General features: G+C 44.5%; 1 protein-coding gene across 3 annotated transcripts in view; it reads right to left on the reverse strand.

Annotated features, from left to right (window-relative positions):
• Window positions 1-27,317, reverse strand: part of SLC35F4 (solute carrier family 35 member F4) — a 127,599-nt gene that overhangs the window by 7,480 nt on the left and 92,802 nt on the right. The window contains exons 2-4 of one of the 3 annotated variants that reach the window (XM_086748309.1): window positions 15,525-15,713; window positions 11,248-11,542; window positions 3,056-3,275 (exon numbers count right to left, since the gene is read on the reverse strand). In XM_086748309.1, coding sequence (XP_086604435.1) covers window positions 3,056-3,275; window positions 11,248-11,542; window positions 15,525-15,713 — 704 coding nt within the window. Of the gene's footprint in view, window positions 1-3,055; window positions 3,276-11,247; window positions 11,546-15,524; window positions 15,714-27,317 lie in introns of those variants that run through there. The other 2 variants (XM_086748308.1, XM_086748311.1) reach the window with 2 other exon arrangements.

Raw genomic sequence — 27,317 nt, forward strand, 5'->3', positions numbered from 1 at the left:
TTTCCCATGTGGAGGTGCTGAGGTAAAGAAACCTGTCTCCAGAGTACAGCCAGCCTTTTGGGTGGGGAAAACATCCCCAAACCACTCCGTACCTACCTAGTAAGCACTAATTCAGCTTCTCAGATGAAACACGACCAAGGGTTCAAACACACAAACATTTAAGCAGGTGGCTAAATCTCAGCAACACAGGCCAACAGAACCACTCAAATGGAATCACGGAATGGTTTGGGTTGGAAGGGACCTTTAAAGGCCATCCAGTCCAACCCCCCTGCAAGGACCAGGGACACCTCCAACCAGATCAGGTTGCTCAGAGCCTCATCCAACCTGGCCTTCAACGTTTCCAGGGATGGGGCATCCACCACCTCTCTGGGCAACCTGGGACAGTGTTCCACCACCCTCAGCGTAAAAATTTTTTTCCTTATGTCCAGTCTGAATCTACCTCCCTCTATTTTAAAACCATTACTTCTCATCCTATCACAACAGGCCCTACTGAAGAGTTTCTCCCCGTCTTTCCTGTAGGCCCCCTTGAGGTACTGGAAGGCTGCTGAGGACTCTCCAGAATCTTCTCTTCTCCAGGCTGAACAGCCCCAACTCTCTCAGCCTGGCCTCACAGGAGAGGTGCTCCAGCCCTCTGATCATCTTCGTGGCCTCTTCTGGACCCTCTCCAACTGGTCCACGTCCTTCTTATGTTGGGGAACTTCAAATACACGAAGTTTTAAAGATATTTGTGCTTCTTCTGAGCCAAGCTGTCTGGACTTCCAGAAGTCTCAGCGTAACATGGATATATTATTAATTTGTGAGATGTTCAGAAATGTCTGAGCACAGAAGACCACAGCGCAGACAAGGATTGTGCTGTTTCCTCGTGTCGGGCAGCAGGTACTCGAGGTACCTAAGGTCTATCCGCACTGCTTTCTTAGGTGAACAGCTATATGGTCATTGCTGGGTATGTCTTTCTCATGAGTACTCTTTCTCCAGCTGGTGTTTTCCTCTCTCGGGCTGCGTGCAGGCTCCTTCCCATGCTACAGCATCACTGCTGAGGGCTCTTGCTGCTGAGAGACAGTTTGGAGACTGCCTCCAGCAACACTGCGCAAGCAGGGAGCTGGTGACGCTGGAAATCCGCTGCAGAGCCGCTGAGCTTTGATGGCTGCTGGTTCTCGAGCCCAGGTGGATGGAAGTCGCCTCAGTCGCCGGCTGCATCCCCACCTTGGATGCGCTGCAGACGCGCCCAAGCGCTGAAAGAGCTGCTAGGAGCTGAGGTCCTTTGAAAAACTGGCTGTGCTGCTGGGTGCTTTTGCAAAAACACTAGCTCAGAGTATATGATTAAGCCCTTATTTCTTTTCATCCTTTTACTGTCCACAAAACCCAATTACACTCGCTTTCCAAGAGGCTGGGTGGGTGAAAGCAGTAGAGGCATTCGAAGCACAAAAGGCTGGGTCCGTGCTGCTTTGTCATATTTTAGTTCTCAAACACTCTCCTGCATGGTTATTAACATCATTAAGTGTTATTCTGGCAGGAGGGCTGCTGGAAAATGCTGCTAATTACCCTTCCACACTGTACATCCAGAATCTGCCAGTTAGCAGCAAAAACGGTTCCTTTTATGTGCAGGATTTGCTGTTCACTTCTGCCAGGCTTTTCTTGTGCAAACCTCACGGTGTTTACAGCATTAATAGTAATGAATATTTATAGCAACAGGGTTTTTTTTTAGTTAGTGAAAAAATAACTAATAACTGAAAATAGCTTTAGCATTTTTCATGTAGGTTTCTTTAAGAGAGTAGGCTAGGAAAATACAAGAGCTATACCTGTTCTTCTAGAAAGAGGTTGCTTTGAGACAAAAATTAGCTCAAAGGGTACAGAATTTCCTATTTTTAAGCTGGAACCTGAGATCCAGGGGCAGAGGAGGGAACTACAGCCTCCAAAGTTACAATCCTGTTAATTTCTGTAGAGAAGAACTCACACAAGTGTGTTTTACTTTATACAATTTCCCCTTCCATTCCCAAACGTCAAGCACAGTGCTCTCCTCAGTGTGCTGGTGTCTGCTCCAAGAGCTGTGAAACAGGATGCCTTTTGCTTTCATTTCTCAACCCTTCTATCACATCATGTACCAAAAAAAGCTGCTGCCCTCATTGTTTTAAAAATCAAACTCACTCGGGTGAGTGCCCTGATCAATCATGCTTTCCACGGAACCTACACCCAATTGCTGGTGGCTCCTCCTGGTCACAGGCATCACACCTGGCCCCAGCCTCACGAAGTTCAAGGCTCTTGAAAGTTCCATCAGGGTTGTACCCAACACGACGATGAGGCCCTGAGCGAGCCATGTCAACAGGGGAATCCGCATCAGCAGAAGTGGCAGAAGGCCCACCTACTCCTTAGCCAAGGTATAAAGTCAACAGTTTAAAATACCGGATATTAGGAGATTTGTGTATGAAAATTAGAGAAAATATGCTTGCCTTCCCCTAGGTCCAAGCACACATCATTTTGCTCAAGTTCATTTTTTTTTTCCCTTTTTGCAGGGTCCACACTACTGCCAGTGAGCCCTGTAACACTTCAGTACAAAACGCAGCTTCACGCAAAACGGTTGCTTTTCCTTTTAAACTCGATCTGGCACATGCACACGTGTGTTCGTTATGTGTATGTAAAAAGCAATATGGTGGCATAAGAAAAATTACATATTGAAAACAGCTATCCACCAAAACAAGGAATAAAAATGCTTAGGTTAGTACCTAAATATTTATCACTAAGTTTAAAATAAAATTAATTTATTGTACTTCAGCACTGTAACCCAAGACAGAACAGGTTTATATGTAACAGGAAATTCTCCTCTTCTAATTAATCAAATTACACTTAGCTGTAATTGCATCTTGAAATTCCCACATCGTATTACCTGTGCAGTTCAAGATCTCTAACTGAACTTCAGGCTTAGGTTTGCATCACAAAATTAAACGAGAAATGGTTTCATGGTATATACACACCATAATATGGCAGCACAATAGCTTATGGATTTAAGGACAATTATGAAAAAAAAAAAGAGAGAGTTGAAAATCAGGCATGTCATTACCCTTGCTCCCATGAACCTGTCTTTCAGCACAATCCACGAAAGCAAGAAGACAAAAGCTTTGTTACAACAGAATAGGGCAGAGACGTCTGTGGCTGTCAGCTTCTTTAAAGCCAGTAAATACAGGTAGTTAGTCAAAGTCCACAGAATAGAAAAGGGAGCAGTCCTTTTAAGAAAGAGTTTCAGCGTCAGACCATCTTCGCCAAAAATCCGACTGCATTCCCTACGAAAAGAAAAGAGTTTAAAACTCAGCTAGGATTTTCTTTAGCGTTCACTCCAGCGCAACAAACATTCATTAGACTTTTATCGCATTCAATTAAGTGCTCTTCCTAACTGCTCTGCACGCCCATAAACTTCTATTGTTCAATGCAGATAGAGAATAAAAATCTACAATCTTCTTAAAACGGCAATTTCGCAAATAGGAAAGAAATAACTTACCTGGAATAATCCCACTCTACACCACAACCGTCCCAGGGACTCACACACAGAAACGAAGGTTATCTGTAACGCACCGGCAGTTCTCAGCCTCTGCCTTCGAGGCCATGAACAGAGGGATAGTAATTGCCTTTTTTTTTTTTTTCTGTGTAGCTTGACAATTTTTTCTTGCTTTGCTCCAAAACCTGTTTTTTCTTCTTATTGAAATATATCGTAACACCACGTGGCTTTAAGGACCGTCTAAAGATACTCAAAAATAGTGCCAGACATTTCGGGGACAGCACTCCTGTGCAAAGTGGTACCTGCACAGACTCAGAGGAGACCAAGCACACAGCTTCATTAAAGAGGCATCCCTGCACCCCTCCTGAAAGGTCTCTACCTCTCCCAAACCGTGAAGAACATTTTTTTTTTTATCAGTTCTGCTGTCTGCATTCGTGGTTAAAGGGATTCCTCAAGATATTCCCAGTATGCCTCATTCCTTGACAGGGCAGGCTCTCTGACACGACAATTTAAAACATGAGAGGTCCCACAAACGAATGCTTCATACGACCCAAATGCCGATGGAGTGAACCAAGGTGCCACCAAACTGCAACGCACCCTTACGAGGCAACACTGAGGGACTCATCTAAACTCCATGAGGCCTCAGGGCCCCAAAGTGTTCCCAGCCAAACACGGCTGTGTTTGGAAGCCTGCAAAAGCACCAATTATGTAGAACTAATCAGTGACTTCAAAGATTGCACTGCAATGTGAAGTCAAAATGAGTTGCTATTTGGGGAGTGGTGATGGCAGTGTAATAATCATCCTGAATTGGCTTTGCCTTTAAAGATATAATTGTTTTTAGGTCTCTTAAAGCACTTTTAGTAATTCTGGCAAATTCTTCTGTTAAAAATATTGCAGTTTTTACTACTAAGAATGGAAACCATCACTCTCATTTCGAGGAAAGTAGAATAAAAACACCTACGTAATACATGAGATCAGCTACGTCTTACTTAACAATCATGCATTCCCTTCTGCCACTAAAAGGATCTGGGGTACAAAGCAGCCATTTCTGGTGATAACAAATTCCTTTCTCTAACTCTGCCAGGGTGTCCGCCAAGTTATTGCTCAGGCAGGTGGAGCTGCTAATTATCTTCTTCCCTCTGGTTGACCAAGGCGTTGTTCTTAGACGTCAGCTTGTTCTCCAAAGATCAGAACAGAAACATCATACATGGAAAGAGAACAGCTAGTGGTGTGCATCATTTATCTGAGAGGCAAAGCAAATAAATTAATGCTTAAGTCTGACTGTAGGCTTTTGTACCACTCAGTTCAACAGGAGTTAAAGGCGATGAGTTTCCTTGTCTGAGAATGAACTCACTGGTAGCACAGACTTGAACTTTTGTTGACATGCAGGTGTAACAGCTTACGTTTAAAAGATGTTTTTCTTCCCGTGAGACTCAGATGGATGCAGAGGGTGACTCTGAGCTCAGACTACGTTTCACTTCAGGACAGGTGGCCTCTGACCTGGATGTACCATGGCTGTGTCACCACCAGAGCCAGGATGCTCAGTCTCCTGCCAAGAAGAGATCTGGATTGTGAACGACACACCTGTACGGAGCCTGCTCTCCTCAGCCCAGCAGGAATTCTGCCATGGGATCTGCTGCACAATTGGATCGTTACACAGGTGTAAATCCAACCTGCTCAAGAAGCTGTCAGGATCTGTCTTAGAGGAAATAAGCTTGTGCTGTGTTAAAACAAGAGAGGAAGGAGCTCAGGCTGCTTACAGGAATGCAGGGCATCATTAAATACCCCAGTCCTATGCTGACTGCATACGAAGGCTACAGCAAAACCATCCAAGCATGTCACACTGATGGAGTCTGCAAGGCAGCAGGAAAAGCTCTTCTACAAATGTGCCACGGGAAATTACACCTGTTATCCATCGTGGCCCCCCACTGCCAGGGAGATGCTGGGAATAAGCCTGGCGCTTCTGCTCCTCCATCCACAGGGAGGACGGGTGGCTTCCAAAGGCAAAAAGGGTGCGGGGATGCCAGAATCGGTCAGGTTTCGCTGTCCTGCAGATCTCTGGGATGTCTGCACACAGAGTGAGGAGGATGGAGTCTGAAGTGTCCTGACTAAATCCTCGGAAGGCGAAAGCCTAAGTGATTACTGTATTATTCTGGGTCGAACTCTGTGGGCTGGTCCAACTGTTCAGGAGAGGCGGTTGTGGCTGTGTCGCAAGTGTCACTTATCTCTGAGTTCCCAGAAGCAATGTAAGGGACAAGCAGACATTCACAGCTAGGAAAATAAATCTGGAAATGCTTCACAAGCCCCAGGCAATAGAGTGTTTAAGAAGATGAAAGAGCCTCCACCACACACAGCAGCATACAGTGACCAGACAAAACAGAGGCCAGTGGTCCCTCACCTCTCAATTAAAATAAAAAAGGGCAAAGAGTTGTGACAGGGTCATGCTGAGCAAGACAGAGACCTGATGAATTCACCTCTGTGCCTAGGAGAACTCCATGAATAATTGCTCAGTGAGTGAGGAGATAGGAAGAATACTTTATTCTGCCGGTCATAACTACTGTAGATCGCCTCGGGCATTGTGAGGGCTGGTTGCTCAGTGGTTAACTCAGCCTCTTTGGCATGCAACTAAAATTAAACTTGCAGGAGTCATCACGACATGACAGTGATTAAAAAACCCTGGGCTCAGGAGAGAGGGCTCCATGGATCCCTCCCCACCCAGATATCTGCAGGCTGTTGACTTAAAGGCAGAGACATATCTAAGGGCAGCTGACCCTGAAACTATGACATAAACTATTTCCAAATGCACAAGAAGTCTATTTAAAACCTGCCCTCTAACATAAATAGCTCTTTTTATTTGCAGGTAGCCCTCAGCCATCAGCTCTGGGCAGCGTGCCATGCTCTCAGGAATTACAGCACCTCAGGCAGTCATGTAGCTTCGCCTCTGGCACCCACTAAACAGCACGCGTCTCCTCTCCGTTATTCCGACGCCAGCCCCTGCAGAAGAATGGGTTTATTCACTCCCGACGCACAGCAGCCTTTGGAGTGTAATGCAGCAGCTGGTTTTAAAACAGCTTACACAAAAAAAACCCAGAGCTAATAGACACTACCTGGGGTAACGTGAGTATGGCAAATGTAATTACATCACCCGAATTAAAACCCAGCAAGGCCACCAGTGACATTATGGCAGCAATAAGCACATCAGGACCTTTTGGGAACACAAGTTGTCACTATGCCTTTTGGTCCTTTTATCTAAGTGATGGCATCTGCTGCAGTAAAATATCTTCCAGCTCCATTTCAGGAGATGGACACGCAACAGAGTAATGGTGGTTAAGCAACTGGTGACTTGTTTTCCAGGACTGATCTGAGCTCTTGAGTTGCTTCACCTCTGAAGATTAAGAAAGAGCCTGGTCAGCTGTATTTATCTGCTCAAGAGCTGGAGCAAAAGGAAAGGGAACTGTGTGTGAATCTCCCACATAAGCAGTGTCTGGCTCAGAGGGGGCAGCACCACAGGAATACTGTCCTCCAACAGGAATGGCCCAAGGGAAGCCCTGGTTCTGTGCTGCTGGTCTCCTCCCCTGCTGCTGAGCCATTCGGAGCAGGAGCAGCTTCAGGCAACAGAGATTTCCATCTCTCCTCTGACAAGACCTTTTCAGTGAAGCTCTGGATTTGCAGTGCTATTCCAGAAGTGGCTGGGGAAGCTGGACCGAGCTACTACTGCAACACAGATAGAGAGATTTGTAGGTAACAAGCTTGCAGATGACAGATGACAGCAAGTGTCAGCTAGTTCGGGCTCTGTTTTTACTTCAAGTGATGCTCATATCTTGTCATCCTTCTTTCTAGAAAACCAACTCTTCCCAACACGTCCATATTTTATTTAACTCTTCCTAGCCAGTGCTTCAAGGCTGCGTAGCACCTGCAGGACTAACCTCAGCTATTACACCGTGGATATATTTCTGGCAGAAAGCTGTTGAGCGTCACAGTGCTGTCCTTGAGAAGACAAGATGGTGAAGGGGGAAGCAAAGTTTATTGACCTTGAAAATATGACCCACCTATTCCAAAGCATAACTCTATTAGGATCCTACATCACGTCTGCGGAGTGTCTTCTGCTGTGGTAAATACTGGCAGGGTTAGATTTCCTGCTGCTGAGCTTACTGAGCTTCGGATCATTTTATTCACCACATTTCAAGCTCTTTATGCAGGACGTAGCTGTTACCTGCAGCACTGGGAGGATACCAAGAGCTATGTCTTCTGCCTCAAAGCCAAGGTACTTTACTGAAACGCAGCAGGGAGGTAATGACTGTGAGTTAGTTTCTAAGACCACAAAATTCAATCTCTAAGGTAAAATGAAAGGTAAGAAATACGCAATTCACAACCTCAAAGATTATAAACCTTTCAGAAAGCCAATCTGAAGATGGAGACTTCTATCCTTCCAAGCGGGATTTATTAAAGTAACAGTGGCTCTGTGCAGCTCTGCCAGCCTGGGGCAGCACTCTGCAAGTCACTCACACGATCACTGATCTCTGCCAAGAGATCACAGCCTTTGTTTGTTCTGATCCAGCGGGAATAGCTGCTGGACAAAATGTCATATATCTTTAAAGTGTCTAGTGAGTAACTGCATTCTCCAGAAACATAAAGACAAATCACCTCTGGACTCTGAGGCAGGCCTGGCATCGCTACAGGACGGGCTTTATTGACAAGAATTAGCTACAGAAATAAAACCAGCAAATGAAGCAGCAGGAAATCTTACAAAATGTAATAAAAAGCCTTGTAACAGGAACAATATCAAGAACATAAAGCAAGCAATTATACAAACAACTGATCTGGCTTTGAAAATAACCCTGTTCTGGGTAGGAGGCTGGGTTAAACGACCTCCAAAGATCCTTTCCAAACTAAATCTGTCTGTAACTCTCTGAATTTAAAAACTACGCATGATGCGTTTCAATTCTTTAAATCATCAGAAAATCAAGCGCTCATCCTGAATGCATCCTGTACCCAAACTGAAAGGGTTTGGCTTGTCAAGTCACAACCCGGCGCAGACCAAGCAGTCGATCCACATGATAAAGCCAGTATTTCCCGGCAGTTTCCTCTCCCTGGGATGCGATTTCCCTGTATATCTGTACAGGAAACACCCTGGGAAGATGCCTTTCCATTGGCCCATCAAACACCGATCTGTTTCCACATGTTCACAAAATGACTTCACATCTCCATGTGCGCAGAAATTCCTCTGGGCATGCCAGTGTGTGTCCTAGCAGCTTGGGAAACGTATCAATTATGTAAGCCTAGTTTTATTATGCATTCCTACTAATGTTTTGCCCAAAATTTTGCTCTGATGGATACATAATCAACCAGCTAACTGCAGAGGATCTATCTGCAGGGATATTTATCTTACCTTCTTCCTTCTCTGCTGTGCATTTGTTATCACTTTACCCCATACCCAGAAGCCAAGCTGACACCGTTAATGTTCTCGCAAATACTCCAGCAAGAATCTGAATGAAGGCATCATTAACGTACAAAGCACCAGGCTTTTCAGAGAAGCAGTTAATTAAGTGCAACTGTTCAATTTCAGTCACGCTGATTTGACAGAAATGAAAATTTAGGGCCAAATTACATCCCAGATCCTGGCAAAAGCAGCTGAGGGAAGAATTTGGCCCTGCCAAAGGGCCCTCCAGCCTGACAGTCACAAATTGAATTCCCTGTGTGCTCAGCGACAGCTGTGCTGAACCCTCTGTCAGCGGGAACAAGGTACGGGGCCACATGCTGGTTAACACCTTGCAGAGCAGACAATTCTGCTGGAGTCAATAAGATTGTTTTCACTGCACTGGAATAACAGAATTGGGTCCCAGCTCAAAATTACCCTGTGAATTTTTTCCCTCCATAGAATCATAGAACAGTTAGGGTTGGAAAGGACCTTCAAAGGCCACCCAGTCCAACCCCCCTGCACAGAGCAGGGACATCTCCAACCAGATCAGGTTGCTCAGAGCCCCGGCCAGCCTGGCCTTCAACGTTTCCAGGGATGGGGCATCCACCACCTCACTGGGCAACCTGGGCCAGTGTTCCACCACTCTCACTGCACAAAATTTTTTCCTAATATCTAATCTGAATCTACCTCCTTCTATTTTAAAACCATTACTCCTCGTTCTGTCACAACAGGCCCTGCTGAAGAGTCTCTCCCCATCTTTCCTGCAGCCCCCTTTAGGCACTGGGAGGCCGCTCTAAGGTCTCCCCGGAGCCTCCTCTTCTCCAGGCTGAACAGCCCCAGCTCTCTCAGCCTGTCCTTGAGCAGAGCTGCTCCAGCCCTCTCATCATCTTCGTGGCCTCCTCTGGACCCTCTCCAACAGGTCTATATACTTATATTGGAGACTTCAGAGCTGGACGCAGTACTGCAGGTGGGGTCTCACCAGGGCAGAGTAGAGGGGGAGAATCACCCCCCTCGACCTGCTGGCCACACTCCTCTTGATGCAGCCGAGGATGCGGTTGGCTTTCTGGGCAGCAAGCGCACATTGCTGGCTTGTGTTGAGCTTCTCGTCCACCATCACTCCTAAGTCCTCCTCCTCAGGGCTGCTCTCGATCCATTCTCCGCCCAGCCTGGATTTGTGCCTGGGATTGCCCTGACCTATGGACAAGGTGTGTTATTTCTTGGCAAGCTGAATTTAGTTCCATCCTTTAAAGTAGCTTCTACATCACTGTCAGATCGGTAGAATAATAGAAGTGGAGAAGGAACTTTGAAATTAATTATCCCAGAACGTGGTGGTACTTCCAAGCCCTGAGGACACATTAGATATGGCTTTCTTAAGAACTGCTAGGGTGAAGCTAAGGCAGCTTGGTCCTGCTGCAGTGCTGGTGGCTGGACCAAATGACCTCTTTGGGTCCCCCTCCAACCTTGTATTTCTGTGATTTCACAGTGGCTACTGAAGAGGGATTTATAGATTTCCCCCACTGCAGGCTAATATTATAGTTGGTACTTTGGACTCCTTTCATTTGAGGTTGAGAGTTCAATTACAACGTGCAGCCACATGGCACAAAGAATGGCTGGAGTCAGGAGATGTTTACCCCCGGCTCTTGCAACACAGAGGAAAAGGTATTTCCACGTGGAGCCTGATGGAAGATGGGATGACACCTTCACATCATTTCCTCAGGGTGATGGCCACTCAGCTACGCTAGCTTATCCCTCAAAGCTATAGGGAGAGAAAAGCCTAAAGTCTGCAACTCTCTTTAATTCCTACCACACATGAAAGAGAGCAGAGAAGGCCACTGGGATGCTCTTCCTCCATGCTATGATCCAGCAGGAGAAGGACAGGGAGCTTTTCATCCAGCTACACTTGCTGAACATAGAGAGCAAGCCACGGTCTTCCCCATGGAAACCATCTCCTCAGCTTTGAACATCTTTTTTCTCAACTATGAGTTGTGTTGGTTGCACTTTACACCACTGTTCTATCATAAATGGACCAGAACAGATTAATTAATGGCCTGATCCAGACAAGAACACAAACTATAGAGACATTAGAAAATATAACACCAAGATTAAAATTAGACTACTGACCTTTTCAACTCAGTAAAAAACCCCTCTAACAATCAATTATCAATTTATTCAAGCACATATCACTAATCTCTTAGGCTTCTGTAAGGTATTTATGAATGAGATTTTCTGCAGCATGACCTTTATTCTGCCTTCTGGCACCATGGGTCAAACTGAGAAGAGCAGCGATCTCAGTCCACAGAAATTAGGCTGTTTAAAGGGATATTGCCACGATAAATCCTACCTGAATTTCTTGATTGGAGACTGCTTTTCCTGCGCAGTTGCAAGGTGCCCGGAATAATAAATGGGAAAAACCATAATGTTCCAGTTTGTTGAGAACCAAGTCATGAAAAAAGGACAGTCAAAGGTCTCATATGTGATTTTGACAAACTGCGTGGTCCCGACCCAGGAGGAGGAGACGGACAAAATGATCAGAAATCTCCAGATAAGCTTGAGAAATGTGGACGTGCAAGACTGGCATCGTGTCTGTCCTTCAGCTTCTTGGCTGCTGCTCTCTGTGTGCGTTTGTGTTCCTTCTTCTCCTAGGAAAACAAATTAAAAAAAAAAAAAAACAGAAAAAGAGAAGAGTTGCACACATAATGAATGCATTAAAAACAATTTTTGCCTTCTCCCTATAATTCCTCTATGCCTCGCAGACACCGAAATCCCCCACAGAAATATTTCAGTAATACCATCTCTGTCATTTCAAGGGGATAGGAACAAAATACAAACACAATGCCGAGGCCTGAGGTAACCGCATTACGGTTAAGCTGTTGTCACTGTTTGCTTTATCAGCCCTTCTTTCCTCCTATCAGCCAAACCTCCAGAAGAGAGCCACATCCCTTGGCACCAACTACATTACAAAGTCAATTACTGTGCATGAGTGCAACATAAAAGCTGTCTGAGCCTGTACATCTGAAGCCAGGAACAAGCTCTTATTATTCAAGATTTTAACTCTAGCATAACTTTTTTTATTTGCAAACTGAGAGGGGGAAAAAGAAACAATCTGGTGGTTTTATACACCCAAGCAGAGAAAGGTTTTTTTTTTTCAGTTAAGTCAGTGTATTTACATTTTTGAAGCTACAAATTTGGTACACATAGAAATAAACCTCTACAGATAAACAAGGAGGAATCAGAAAGTTGTCATTGCCAATTTTAGGAGAGTACTTTTCAGCCCTAATCTGCGGACCACTGCGGATTTCCTATCAGAATTTTGGCTTTGTAGAGAATTACTGACTGACGGCTTGCTCTCCAGAGAGATGTTCCAGAGATACAAGCCATGAACCCTATCTCGATTTCACAGATCCCAGCTGAAAACCACGGCCTGAACTGTGCCAGATACCGAGGAGCACGAACTCTGCTGCCCTGTGTGCTCGTGTGGCAGCAACAGGCTTCGACCGTTTACCCCATTAGACCACAGCACGTCAGTTTGATAGCAGAAACAGGAGTTCCTTCTGAAATTTATGACCTACAGCTATTCTTAACTATTACTATCAATTATCACTCGCATCAACACGTGACATGATAGCCCATAAGAAACAATATAATTGTTGATGTTACGAGGAGCCACAGACCCACTGCAGTGAGAGCATCCAACTTAAATGTGGAAAAGGTACCCTGTCAGCCTCAGGTTTGAACTTCCTTTCTGCTACAGCCGTAAAGAAAAGCCACACTGAGGTTCCAAGTTACTATGTAAGACCAACATCACTTCGACAAACCGATTCATCACAGCGGGGAGCGCATTTGCAGTCAAGAATTTTCTAACCAGGAGCTTTTTGCAATTGCAATTGTATGCTGTATCCTTTTCCTAAAAATAATCAGTATTCAGTGGCTCCGATGTTTAGTGGTGAATCAAGAATTTAAATAAAATTACAGGTTTATTAAAAACACGCGGAGGATAATCAGACACAGCTCTGGAAAGGCAAGCACCATTTTAGCATTTTCCTTGGCTGCTGAGAGAAAACAGATATTTTAATGGTACTAATAATGACTGACATCTTCTATTAAAAGGTAAATTACAGTTTATTTGCAAGTTAGAATGGCTTAAAAATAATATATTATGTAACATCCACTTGCAGGCTTTCCTGCTGAGCAAAACTACCATGCAATTAGTCATTCCTCAGCTAACAGTTGAAATAATCACACAATGATAGAAGACTGAAGCACCTTTCTCCATGCTTTCTATGTTTCAATTACCGAATAACTATATAATTGCTGTTACCATGCATGACACTACCATTAGCCTTTGACTTGGATTACACAGTCCCAGGTACAGAAATACACACTTGTTGCACGTCCTATCTTGGTGTTAAAAGACCTGAGCAAGCTTTAGCATGATTAAATGTACAGTGGGGAGTTTTTGTAAGTGCCTAACGGGTAGGATTCATCCCATGAAATGTCGTTAGCAAATCGTTGTGTATTCAGACTAAATATGGTGTCTATAGCCCCTTTATATTTAATGATAATGGACAGGCATGGTGAGAAGGTAGCTGATTTCATCCTCATATATCTAAGCCCACTGAAGTCGCCTATCTCTCCCTAGAGCAGATATTTACATTCAATTTAAGTGAAATCGAGACGGATCCCCGGGCAAAGTGAGACAGTAGCTTGGTGCTTTCAATATCCATGGGATATGCACACCTAAATCTTGGCCAAAGAATCACAAGGACAAGACAAGAAGTATCTTATAAAATAATTATAGGGCTGCAACTCAAAGATACACGGCAAGCGGGTACACAATTCATACTGAAGAGGTTTAAGGACTTCCAAGTCATGAAGATGGGGCTGGAGGAAGCTAGAAAGTAGCACTTGTATTCAGACACTGAACGACATGCTAACGAGGAGAAAACAAATATCAGCCAAAGTGGTTGGGAGATAGCATTTTGCAATTAGCAAGGTGGTAGAAATCCTTGGTGTCTGCATTCTGAAACAACAGACTTACCCTGTCAAGAGCACAGAAACAACCTGAGAACCCAACAAGGATGAAAGGACAGGGGAACAATGCAGACGACACTGCAGATGACACACAGAGATGACACTGGTCAATGGCAAACAGCGCTGAAAGGCAGCTAGCAGGAACACCCCTGCTCAGTCCTTCTGTCTGTAACGTAATTCCTGCTTGCGATGTCTCTGTGACAAGACGGTAACAGAAAAGCCCTTTGCTTTCATTTTTCAGAAGAGTGAGATGAGGACAAACAAAACCTACAGCTTTTCTTCTGAACTCTTTTGACTATTTGGCAACTATATCCTAGAAAATAATATTCTTCAGATTTGTTTACCTACCTGTCAGGTCAGTCCTACTTAGACCTCATTGATGAGGAAGGGAAGATCAGGACAAAAAGAGAAATTAAAAAATGCAAAATAAATGTTTAGAAGAGTATGATGTCAAGGCTCTACTCTCTTCTCAAGGAGACTAAAGTCTTTTCTTAGAAAAGATGGATTCTGATTTTGGGTGTACCCTAGTGCCAGCACACACAGAGTTATTTCAGCCCCGTATCTGCAAAAATGAGAATAAATTGGTTTTTTTGGTATCTTAGGTACGATCTTTACTGTGTAATGCTGTATCATCCACTCCTTGCAGCAAAAATCACCTCCAATATTTTTCTGAGGGTTTCCATGAAGAGAGTATTCCTGGAGTATGAGATCCCTCCATTTTCCAACACAAGAAGAAAACATCAGACTCTTGCTGTCTTCAATGGTGAACTGACAAGAGGAAGTTAATCTCCCACCATTCCAGTGTCAAAGGAGATGCAATTTGTCTTCCTCCCCTTTCTGCTCAGTATCTAACACAGTCTTCCAAAGAACTTGGGCAGTTAAATTATTTCAGTCATTTAATGGCTCTCTTCTCCTCAACAGTACAATTCAGCAGACTCAAAGGTCTGTGGCTGCGTATTGTAACTGCTCCCATCCCATCCCTGCCGGTGATGGATGGACACCATGGTGAAGAAGTCCACATTCACCATACCTACAGGTTCATTCAAGCTAAACTTCTGCAGTAAAGTGGGTGACACATTCCTGATGGAAGCCCTGATGTGCAGCTGATCGATGATCTGAACTGTGATGGTCTTCCCTAGATATCCTTCCACCTGTGGCTCCTTCTCTTCCTCTTCATCAGACTGCCCATGGTACGAGCTGAGATTGTCACTGTCTTTGAGAAGGAACATGGCTGGCTCTTAAGGGTCCTGGTCTCTGGCCAGGCTGAAGTTGAGGAAACATAAACACTTTGTAAAAATTGTGTGCTAACCTTAATCATCCTTTCAAGATCTTCTGTGCCTACTGGCCTTATGATTTCTCAGCTAACACATCACACGTTCCTACTGAGGCCCAGGCCTTTTCCTCCCATCATTGCTTCCTTCCCACCTAACCCCAGTTCGCACACAGGTACAGGACGGACTTTCACGTGGCTTTGCTGTTCGCAGCACCGAAAACCAACGTCAACATGCTCGGACTCTGCACCATCCTTCAAAAGACAGATGAAAGGCAGGCATGCTGTGAGGCCGGGAATACGGCTGTTGTGCCTACCTGATCTGCTCTGCCTCTCGACTCTGCTGTGCCGACAGATTCCCGAGGGACTTCGATTCTGCAGCTCAAGAATGGGAGCAGCAGAATCTTCAGCAACAGATAGAGGGGAGAGCTGCCTAGTCATGCCTCTGTGTCTGCTGGGGCAGTTGCCTCCTGGCTTGCATTGGATGACAGATGATCGTGAGGCACCTGAGAAGAAAGAGTTTGCATCAGTTTGGCTGTAAACTCCCTGGAGGAAAGCGGGGCTTTCAAACACTCTGGCAGTGAAACGCATACAAACGATTCAGCGGGAGAAAGGAAGCACACTGCAAAAACCAAGGTTTCAGCTCTGGTCAGAAAAAAGTAAATAAGTAAGTAAATAAATACTTAGTTCTCTCCCCCCTTATAGATAAAAAGGTGCGGTATGAAAACCAGTCTTTCCCCCGAAGAAATGAGAGCCCTATGCGGCGGTATATTCTTAGCCCCACGGCTCCATCCATAGGGTCTGAACAGTCAAAGGAATTTGTACTCACGTGGGCCGCTCCCTGAGCACTGACACTGAAGCAGGCAAAAGGAGAGGTCACCATTCTCCCTTAGGGTGGGAAGGAGGGCTGAGGAACCACTGCCTCCCCGAGTCAGTGCTGTGAGCCGCTCCAGAGGAGACCTTCCTCTTTCCATCCTCCGGAATGATCCCTGAGACTCTTGCATGGAATGAAGCCACAGTCACTGACAGGTCTTTTGGATGCAGGCTTCTGCTGAACCATTGAAGATGCCAATTCAAAGCCCTTACATGCAGCAAATCAGAGTCTTCAGATCTTCAGAGAAGTTGCTTTTTCTTCTTCTGCCAGCTGCAGACAATACTGAGATGCTGTATTTCACATGGAGTCCATATAGAGGCACAAGGCAGCAGACAAGACCCACGGGCCAGAAATACCAGTGGCACCAGATGAAAAATTTGCCAGTGAGAAGGACACCATATTTTACGAATAAGAGTTTGAAGGACTGGATTAAGAACCAGCAAATAACAGAAAAGAGTGCAGGGCAGGAATCTGGCAGAGTGCGCCTGGTGATCTTGCATGTTCTCCCAAAGAGGTCAACACATGAGCAGCACAAGAGAGTCCTCTTCTCAGTCAAAAAGTGAAGATGACAGGCCATTTTGGCAAGTATAAATGTGGGCTCATGGTCAGTTGAGATCACCCACCACTTGTTTTGCACCTGCTACTTCAACTGGTGACCACCTTATCTAAATTTACGGAATATACATACACCACTGACCTTGCCATGCCTTGGAAGGATTTAATATGAAAATCACCCCTATTTCACACTGAAAAGAATACAAAAATAGACACAAAACCCATGTGTAAGGTGCCAAATGTACAACAAATATGGCAGACATCTCAGAGGGCAACACTCTTCATTGCAATATGAGCCATTCCAGTACAATTTGTGCAAATAACTCTGTGCCAAATAAGAACATAAAAGTTATTCTAAAGCAAGGAATGTATTCAGGATTCAAGAGACTGCAAGAACCAAATCAACAGTCTTTTGCCAGAGGAAGCTAGGGTTCATATAACCTTCAATGAACTTAAAGTTATGTTTGATTCACCAGGTCCAACTACCAAGATCACAAAGGAAGAGATGTATAGGACATGGCATTATACAGAAAAATCCCCTCTCAGCCTATTTAGAGCCACCAAGGTTAGCTACCCACCAAGAAAACAAGTGACTGAACCAGCAGCTAACCCCCTAGAGATGATCTTTCTCAAAGATGCCCTTCCCTTTCTCTTCTGTCCAGTATGAGGGAACTCTGACATAAGGGGGACACCCAAGTCGAAGTTCAACTTTGCCAGGTAGTCCCACCTTGCCAGGTAGTCCTACAAATTCAATCAATGCAGTGTACAGGCTATGACAGTAGATCCACAAAAGTCAACTTTGAAAAATTAAGACCTATATGATGTCTAAGTATCACTTTTTCGTACGTATTACTCTCTACAAAGCTTTTTAGAGCTTATGGAACATTTTAAGACCTCTAAAAAGCCACTGACCTTCATATATTTACTTTTTAATGGAAAAAAGAATTATCTAACAGCCACAGAACTCCCTCCATGACTTTGTTCCATTTGTTTTGTAACTCCAAGTGTTACTTCTCCACTTGTCAAACTAGGGTAACATTACCTACTTCATCAGACTTTGTAAACATCTTGCAAGTCACTCTGAGGTTGAAAAGTATATTAGAAATGGCAGTCCTTGGCCATTCACCCCACCAGCAGCAGCATAAAACCTTTACTTGACAGCTGAAAGTTAGTTCCAGCCTCCAAGAGGTTAAGACAATCAGTACTTTTTGAGCTAAATATCCAAAACGGCACTTAACGATTTTTCAGGTCCCCAACTTAAAGAAGTTTTATTTTCAGAAAGCGTTTTCTGACTGGCTGTCCTTGGAGAAGCAGCCACCAAGGTGCCTCGACCCAAATCACTACTCACTTTGATACGCATCATTTAAGGAGATTTCAATAAATTGAAAGACACATGCCACATCTCAATTCAGACACAATTTAGAACAAGATCAAGATTCACATTACACTCAACAGAAGCCTAGCAGATGATCCACAACCAAAATTTCAAGGCAACCTATTTTTCCTCACACACAAAAAGAGCTCCGAGTTATATATATCTGGCACAACAAAGCAGCATCAATCTTGTCCTGCACGTTGAGAAACTCAGCAGTTGAGACCATAACTGCAATTCAAGAGATTGCATTTAATCGAAAGTCACTGCTTGATTTACTGAAATCTTCTTCCCTTATGCTTGGAAGCAATCAGATAGCACAGCAATTTACCAATATTTCATTGTTACAGCTAGAAAGCCTGGGCTATCTAATGTTACTGAATCTGAACGTATTTTAAGGATCTGCTTCAAACAGGGAAAGGGAATAGATGTATGTTGGGCTAACTTATCCAAACCTGGTACCAGCCGCAAGGATAACAAATCACCATTTACAGAGTAAAACTCACACGTGTGCACTGTTACCCCACATTAGAGGAATGAAGGTGGAACTCATATATCTGTGCTTCTTGGTCTCAAAAAGCAATTACCAGCTATTAAGTAGGGATCTACTGAGAGCCTCCAAATTTAGAGGGATCAAGAGCGGCATTTGCCACTGAGCTTCTGTATACCTTCATAAATCCCACACATCTACAGAGACCTCATGGTCTCAGGCAGTGAGACCACATCCTCTCCAGAGAGGACAATAGCAGGGCGGGGCCACAACTTGCCACGTGCAAATGGAGAAGCAACTGTGTGCGAACAAGGTATCACAATACACCTCCTCCACAGTGAAGGAGGAGTGATGCTGCCTGGGCCAGATTCACTTGACTTATTTTAGATGTCAACCTTAGGATGACAAAAATAGTGCCCTGAGATTGCATCTCCCTACGACTACACAAGGAATCCTACAATCATAGAATGGTTTGGGTGGGAGGGGAGCGTTAAAGCGCATCCAGTCCAACCCCCTGCAAGGAGCAGGGACATCTCCAACCAGATCAGGTTGCTCAGAGCCCCAGCCAACCCGACCTTGAACAACCATGCTGAGCAGAGATGTTTACATTGGGTGGGACTTTTTACCTCACCTTCTTTTAACCTGACTACTCGATAGAAGAGGTTACAACAGCTATCTGTAACTCACTGCGTACAGAAGCCCCATCCAGTTTCTGTAGAGTGACACAGTCGGTGCTGGGCACGAACACAGTTCGTGGCTTTAGCGGAGATGAATCACAAGCTGAGAATGAATCTACATTTTGAACAACATTTGATATTGGAAGAGAATGCTACTGGAAGAGATTGGGAAAAACTAACAAATAGGAAAAACCTTGCCAGACTGCTCAATCTTGCTGCTAGAAATGTTCCTTCACTACTTGGAGTTGGCAAAGCAACATGCAGCCCATGGGATTGATAAAGGAGGGACGGGAGAACTGGAAAGGACCACACATGATTGTATTAAGCATATCTGAATGAGTCAAATCCATCTGGATGACTTTTCATTATTGGATAAAAAAAATCTCCTGCTCTTTCACATTTTTTAAGATTACTCTTAATTTATTATTCTGTTTCAGTAGATCTTTTTCCTTGCCCTGCAAATGTGGATGCTTTATAGCATAAGAAGTAAGGCCGTTTCTCTGCACATGGAGACCAAAGGGAAAGCAGTGAGGGGAATACATGTCTTTCCACATGCTTCTAACAAAATCCGTCCTTGTCTTGCATTAATTATTATACACTTATCCCAGTGTACTTCCATTTAGCAAGGTAATTATGCTTGTGACTAACCTAAACCACATGATTAATATCACTGAAGTCCACGCCTTCTCACGTTCTTGAACACCACTCTGAGTCCCAGCTGCAGGAGAAGGCGAGCACTACGCACTGCTGCTTCCGTCTCCATTCAAACCAGGAACCAGCAGCACGTGCCTTGTCCTGGAAGCCATTTTCACCATCCATCTGTAAACTATGCGCAGCTCCCTTGCCCCTCTGAAAGGTGCGGTACAGGACTTGTGGCTTTTTGTTCATACACAGATTTCCATTGGCAGCTCGCACAGTGAGAAAATACGTCCTCATCTTGGCTAGGAAAACCACTTTGCTATTCCGCAGGGGCCTGGGAGAGAAGGGATTATGATCTGAGGTTCAAAACCAATTATCTTCAGATTATCTTCATGTATATGACATACTTAGCATGTGATAGCAGTGCCTGAAATACAAAAAAAAACCACCCCAGGCTATTTTATTTAGGACAACTTTTCTGGTCTCAAAGCTGCTACTAAAAATGGATTGAATGGACTGCCAGTAAAATAATCAACGCAACATAAAAATGCAGCCAGCCCCGGAAGTAATTTTTATGGCTAAGTCATCACAGAATTGATTTTTTCTTTTCTTTTTTAACCAATTGCCTTGATGGAAATTTAGAACTTCTCAAATAAGTAACGGAATTCCCTTCCAAAAGCCATCCATACATTCACGGCACTTGACTACTTACACCAAGTGTTGGCTTATTTAGAGGTGGCAACACCTGGCTTGCTGGTATGCACCAAAATACATCGAATAGTAGAACCATAGAATGGTTTGGGTTGGAAGGGACCTTCAAAGGTCATCTAGTCCAACCCCCCTGCAAGAAGCAGGGACATCTCCAACCAAATCGGGTTGCTCAGAGCCTCATCCAGCCTGGCCTTCAACGTTTCCAGGGATGGGGCACCCACCACCTCTCTGGGCAACCTGGGCCAGTGTTCTACAACCCTCAGTGTAAAAAATTTTTTCCTAATATCTAATCTAAATCTACCTCCCTGTATTTTAAAACTGTTACCCCTCATCCTATCACAACAGGTCCTGCTGAAGAGTTTCTCCCCATCTTTCCTGTAGCCCCCTTTAGCTACTGGGAGGCCGTTCTAAGGTCTCCCCAGAGCCTTCTCATCTCCAGGGTGAACAGCCCCAGCTCTCTCAGCCTGGCCTCACAGCAGAGGTGCTCCAGCCCTCTGATCACCTTTGTGGCCTCCTCTGGACCCTCTCCAACTGGTCCATGTCCTTCTTATGTTGGGGGCTCTTCTTTAGAGCTAACTCTTTAGATATACTCTTCAGATTACACAACTAAATTGATGGTTCAATAGGTGATGTAAACAAGCTGGACAGTTTCTTTGTATTATGTTCCCAAAGCCCTGCAGAGCAGCGGTCACCTGTGGCTACCACTCTAGTCAGGAGAGAGAGCAGCTTTCCCAAAAAGCCAGTCAAGCATCTAACAGTCTACCTTTTACTCATTCACTATTAAAATATGCTTATTTTACCATGTCCTCGAAATCTCAGCTCCTAATATGTCACTCTTTTTGCACTGACAAAATGACGTCTTCATACCACTGCCGCGGAAACAATCGCCAGGCTTTGACAGATGGATGGAGGTAGAAGCCGGTCTGGTGCAATGTGGAAAGTACGTCAACTGAATGTTCCTGCTAAATTGGGCGCCGGTGAAAGAATTGACAACATTGCCCTTATATTGCAACGTTACCTGTTAGAGCGAGCCCCCGCGACGACGATGGACTAGCTTACACATCACAAGCCTATTGTTTCCAGTAGCCTGTACGTATACTTGTGTTGACAACAGTCAGCTCACGATCGTGAGGGCTGGAGACTTTTGCAATGAAATTCTGGTCTTAATGCCACACAGTAAGGAGAAGATGATGTGAATTTTGTGCCCAGGGAAATACTGGATGCACACGGCCCTACAGGGAAGGAGACTCTATTGGCAGAGGTGAAGAGAGCTTATTCTGTCCATTTCACAACAATAAAACCTCATTAGGTTGGATTAGCCATGGCTTTAATTGGATTGTTTGCTACCATGAGCACTCAGCTGCAGGCAGGGCTATCCAATGGCGAGTTAGGTCCACAGCTTATTTTATTTCAGGCAAAGGGACTGCCTGTAAAATCAAATCCTGCCCTTCTTCATGCTGGTGCGAACCCACAGCAACTCAGTACAGTCAGCAAAGCTCTTCTGGGTATACACTGGAGGACCTGAAGATAATAGCTAAGCCGGGAAGTTAAAATTCAAGGGAAAACTCTCCCCAACTTTTAATTACTTCAGAACCAGTAGTTTGACTCAGGATATGAAGCCGTAATTACATTTACTAAAGCCAAACAAACAAACAATAGGGAGGGTGTCTTTGCAGACAGCATGCTACACAGGTTTGAGGAATAAGCATCTCTTGCTCAGTGGAGAAAAATCATTTCACCACATCTCAGACGTCTGGAGACGATGTTCTCCATTTAAACACATCCTCCCAAGAGGCTGCAACGGGCTCTGTATTAGAGTTATGCACATATGTCTGTTCAGAGTAATGCCCTGCTCATTTACTGCTTGCTTGGTTTGAAAGTTTTTATGTGTGAAGGGGATGAGAAGGTTACAACAATTTTTTTTGTCCTAAGGAAAGCAAGGTTTTAAAACTTTAATGAAAAACAAATGACTCGGTCATGGTGTATAGCATTTCTCTTGTACTACGACTAATTATTGTTGAGAGTAGAAAGAAAAAAAGCAGATATTTTTGTTGTAGTTTAACAGTGACACCCATCAGCAATTTCTGCCAATTATCCCTTCAGTGTCAACACACAGCCGTTCACTCCAAATCAGCAGACAGCAACTTCACTTAGAAATCTCAACAACCTCCACGTGCCCTCCTGTCCTCCTTATGAAGTGAACAAACAGGCAGCAGAGGGAGTAAATAACTTAAATTTCACACTCTATAACTAAGTGTATGTCTGATCAAGGGATGTGTCACTCCACACCCTTGCACCTAATTACCCTGCCAGATGAGCAGTTTCAGCCTAATTGTCAGGGGATGAAATCCAAGTTATACAGTCAAAAAAAATCCCCCTGTACACATCAGCCATGGGTTGTCCTCAGGTACTAAACCTCACCCAGGCAGCTTCCCACCTCCTGCTCCTCTGACCACCACCACATTGCACTCCGGATCGGAACAGACACTGATGGCAGTGCCACGGTCTTTCCCTGTTACACCATCCAACACCTGGGGAAAGACCATCCTCATGTCCCAATGGGGAGAACACAAGCTCTGGCCACAGTGACCATTAAGTGCCTGAAAAATGGTCTCACCAGAGAGATAGGTGTCTCAGAGATACCTGTCACAGATGGTCAAGGTGTATCTGACTCTGCCTTAGAGGAGGGATTGCACAGGGGACTTCCTGAAGTCACCTTCCAGCCCTGCATCTCCTTGGCTTTGTGATGGTAACGGTGCTGGGACCTAGTCCCAAGGTGCCAACTTCTTCCAATTTAAGATCCAGACAGCTGAGCCATGGAACTCGATTCCATTTACAACTGAGATCTGGAAAAGGAGCACAACAATCTAAACCAATGTAAAAACAGCAAGAAAGCCTGACACTAACTGGATAGACCAAGGATGCACCACAAAATTAAGGAGAAAAGATGTGCCCAACTCTGCCAACTGCAATACCGTAAGTCAGTTTTGAGCAAAAGAAATATAAAGAGAAGGAGTTCAGTGCATCTGCATCTAACACTATGAGATCTGGAACTTAAGGCATTCAGAATTAATTAAAAAAAAAAAACAGAATCAAGCAGGACCATCTATGTTAACAGCCCACGTCAGTTGTGAAACCAACCTGGGATTCCACTTGGTCCTGGTACCCCCAGGCATGTATTTGCTCTCACCTTCTTTACAGTGAGTATATACACAAAGTATACGCAAATGCACAGTGTTACTGTCAGAAGTAGTTGGAGTGAAAAATAATACTGAGATTTAACACACATCTATTGAAGAATCAAGGAGCTTCTATTTATGCTCAATATACAGTCGGGTCATATGGGTAGATATATATATATATGATTATTCATCTTTTGCAGGTAAGTGGAAAATAGTTGCTAAATAAATTGCACAAAGGCATCTACTCATGCAGTGGTTGACTCTCATCTCCCCAGATCCCCACAGCTGGCTGCTGGTCAATGGGATTGGGGTTCCCATATTAATTCCATACGCTTGATGCCTTGGGTTCCGCATGCAAACCTGATAAATGCTTCCAAGTCTCTACATTTATCTTTCTGCACATCAGCTACACGTTCCTCTGACGAAGAACCTGCTCTGAGACGAATGCTTTCCAGGGAATATGATATGCATGGTCTGCATCTGCATCCAATGCTGTGTCCTAAAACTTCCAACTGGGGACTGTAGCAACAGTCCAGGCTGCAACATCCATTATGTTCAACAGCTGCAACCACTGGGAAAAAAAAAAAAACCCACAACAAAAAAACCCTTTGCAGGAAGCATATAAGGGCTTTGCTAGCCAAAAGCAACCTGCAGACCGCCTTTTCGGGAGCCCTGATGCACAGGCATAACGGCCAGCTGTCTCTGGAGGACTTCTCAACTTGTTTCTGAAGTAAATGGCTTCTCTTGGTTTTGCTCTGGATTGAGATCCTTCCCCAAAACACATAAAGACAATTATTAAAAAACTCCAGTTCTGTTCAAATCTTTGTTCCACTTGTTCATCCATCTATATTTTACTGAAAGTACACTTAAAAGCATGGGAATATTTTTTCTCTGGCTTTTTTCCCCCCTCCTTACTCATTTCAAGCCAAGAAGACTTTTTCCCCATTCTTCTTTCAGCATAACTCACTCAAACAAATTTATCACTGCCTCTCTTTTAAACACTGACAAGGAATTCCATGGATTTGACACCAAAAATAACACACCAGCATCAGTGTGGGGGTGCCACAACAGATCTTGCGAAAAATGTTTATTTGAGAACATCTGTACTGGAACTGGCAGCTGAAGCATGTATTTTGAAACACACTGGCTACATATATTTTAATGTTACTGGGCATGACATAAAATTTTGAGTTTGAAGGAGTGTAGAAGAAAGCACTGCAAATGAAAAATGATTTTTCTATGTTGAAATTAAAACTTCTACAATATGTAGGGGGGCTGGACTAAATGACCCTTAAAAGTCCCTTCCAACCCAAACTATGCTATGATTCTACACAAAATGATACACATTGACCTACAAAAAAGGATTTAAAATATCAATTTGGAGTGGAATATTTTGGACTGAATCCTGCTGTGGGAAAACATTGGCATCTCTATTTGCCTTAAAAAACAAATGCTGTGTCAAAATCTCATGTTTAGCTGTGACAACTCTGGAGTTAGAAAACACCGACCTGCAGCACGGGTATGAATGTCTCCTCCTTCAGCACAGAACTTCCCCTGTGCAGAGAGCCCCTGTTCATTGCTCCTTCCTTACCCATCCGGACACTGCATCCAGAATGAAGCCTGGGAAGGGCAGGACCAGGCACACAAATAGTCTCCCCTCTACTGACTACACAACTCGCAAAGAAGTCGTGTGAAAGCCTCTAAGACCCCTTCATGCCATGAATGTCTCAAAGGAATTCGTAATGCAGCTTCTGGGAAGAACAAATAATTTTAGTGAGCTTTGGCTCAGCCTCCGAGGACCACAACGGGGGTACTTCCACACCAGACTGCAAGAAGTGGGGGGCTGGAACCATCAGATATTTTTATTCAGGTGAAGCCAACACATACCTGTCTGAGGGAACAGCCTCCAGGGACTTACAAGCCTTTGTCCCCTTATTGCAGCTCCAGAGCAAGGACTTAGTTTTGGAGTGGGTCCAGAGGAGGCCACGAAGGTGATCAGAGGGCTGGAGCACCTCTCCTGTGAGGACAGGCTGAGAGAGTTGGGGCTGTTCAGCCCAGAGAAGAGAAGGTTCTGGGGAGACCTTATTGCTGCCTTCCAGTACCTAAAGGGGGCCTACAGGAAAGAGTGGGAGAAACTCTTCAGCAGGGCCTGTTGTGACAGGACGAGGGGTAATGATTTTAAAACAAAGGGAGGTAGATTCAGACTGGACATAAGGAAAAAAATTTTCACGAGGGTGGTGGAACATTGGCCCAGGTTGCCCAGAGAGGTGGTGGACGCCCCATCCCTGGAAACATTCCAGGCCAGGTTGGCCGGGGCTCTGAGCAACCTGATCTGGTTGGAGATGTCCCTCCTCCTTGCAGGGGAGTTGGACTGAATGGGCTGTAGAGGTCCCTCCCCACCCAAACCATCCTACAATTCTATACATGAAGAATCCCTATGAGAACACATCAATAACAACTTCTGAATGAGGCCCTTGAACACACCCCTAAAAGGATATCCTTCACTGCAGCAGATCTAGGTGACTTTCTTTTCTCCAAATATGCCTGACCCAACACCAACTCAAGCCAATCACAGGATTCATAGGCCTGGGGTCAGACTTGGTTTTCACCACTTCAGGACTGACTGAGCAACAGATAAACACAAATAATTTGGTTCAAAGCTGCACACCATCCCACTAAAGAAAATCTGTTACAAACTTAATAATAAATTATACCACATGCACTCCAATAGTTTCACAATTTATACACTTTACTCCAAAATGCAAGGTTATGGATCGTTAAAAAAAAAAAAAAATCCTTTGAAAATGAATCCTGTCATTGCCTAAATTTAGTGACATTTCCAAAAAGAAACAGACATCCTGAGTTAAACTCTCATTTTACTTTCACTGCAGTAAATCAAGAGTAGCTTCAATGAAAACCATGAGGCTGCTCTGACATAAAGTTGTTGTGAAAGGAGTTTAGACCCAGGACACTCCAGAGATCACTCTCATGCATCTCACTATTAAATAATTATGGTATAGCTTCTGCTTTCCCCAGGGCTCAGTTCTAGGGCCAGTCTTGTTTAGTACCTTTATCAATGACCTGGATGAGGAGAATGAGTGCTCCCTCAGTAAGTAAGCACCTGGGGGTGCTGGTAGACAGCTGGCTGAACATGGGCCAGCTGTGTGCCCAGGTGGCCAAAAAAGCCAACAGCATTCTGGCTTGTATCGGGAACAGTGTGGCCAGCAGGAGCAGGGAAGTGATTGTCCCCCTGTACTTGGCACTGGTGAGGCCGCACCTCAACTAGTGTGTTCAGTTTTGGGCCCCTCGGTACAAGAACGAAATTGAGTTGCTGGATCATGTCCAGAGAGGGCAACGAAGCTGGTGAGGGGTCTGGAAAACAAGTCTGATGAAGAGCATCTGAGGGAACTGGGATTGTTTAGTCTAGAGAAGAGGAGGCAGAGACCTTACTGCTCTCTACAGCTACCTGAAAGGAGGGTGTAGGGAGGTGGATATTCTCCCAAATAACTAGCGATAGAACAAGAGGAAATGGCCTCAAGTTGCAGCAGAGGAGGTTTAGGTTGGATATTAGGAAACACTTCTTTACTGAAAGAGTGGTCAAGCATTGGAA

The sequence above is a fragment of the Chlamydotis macqueenii genome, chromosome 5 (assembly GCF_036417535.1).
Source record: "Chlamydotis macqueenii isolate bChlMac1 chromosome 5, bChlMac1.mat, whole genome shotgun sequence".
In the NCBI taxonomy this organism is placed as follows: domain Eukaryota; kingdom Metazoa; phylum Chordata; class Aves; order Otidiformes; family Otididae; genus Chlamydotis; species Chlamydotis macqueenii.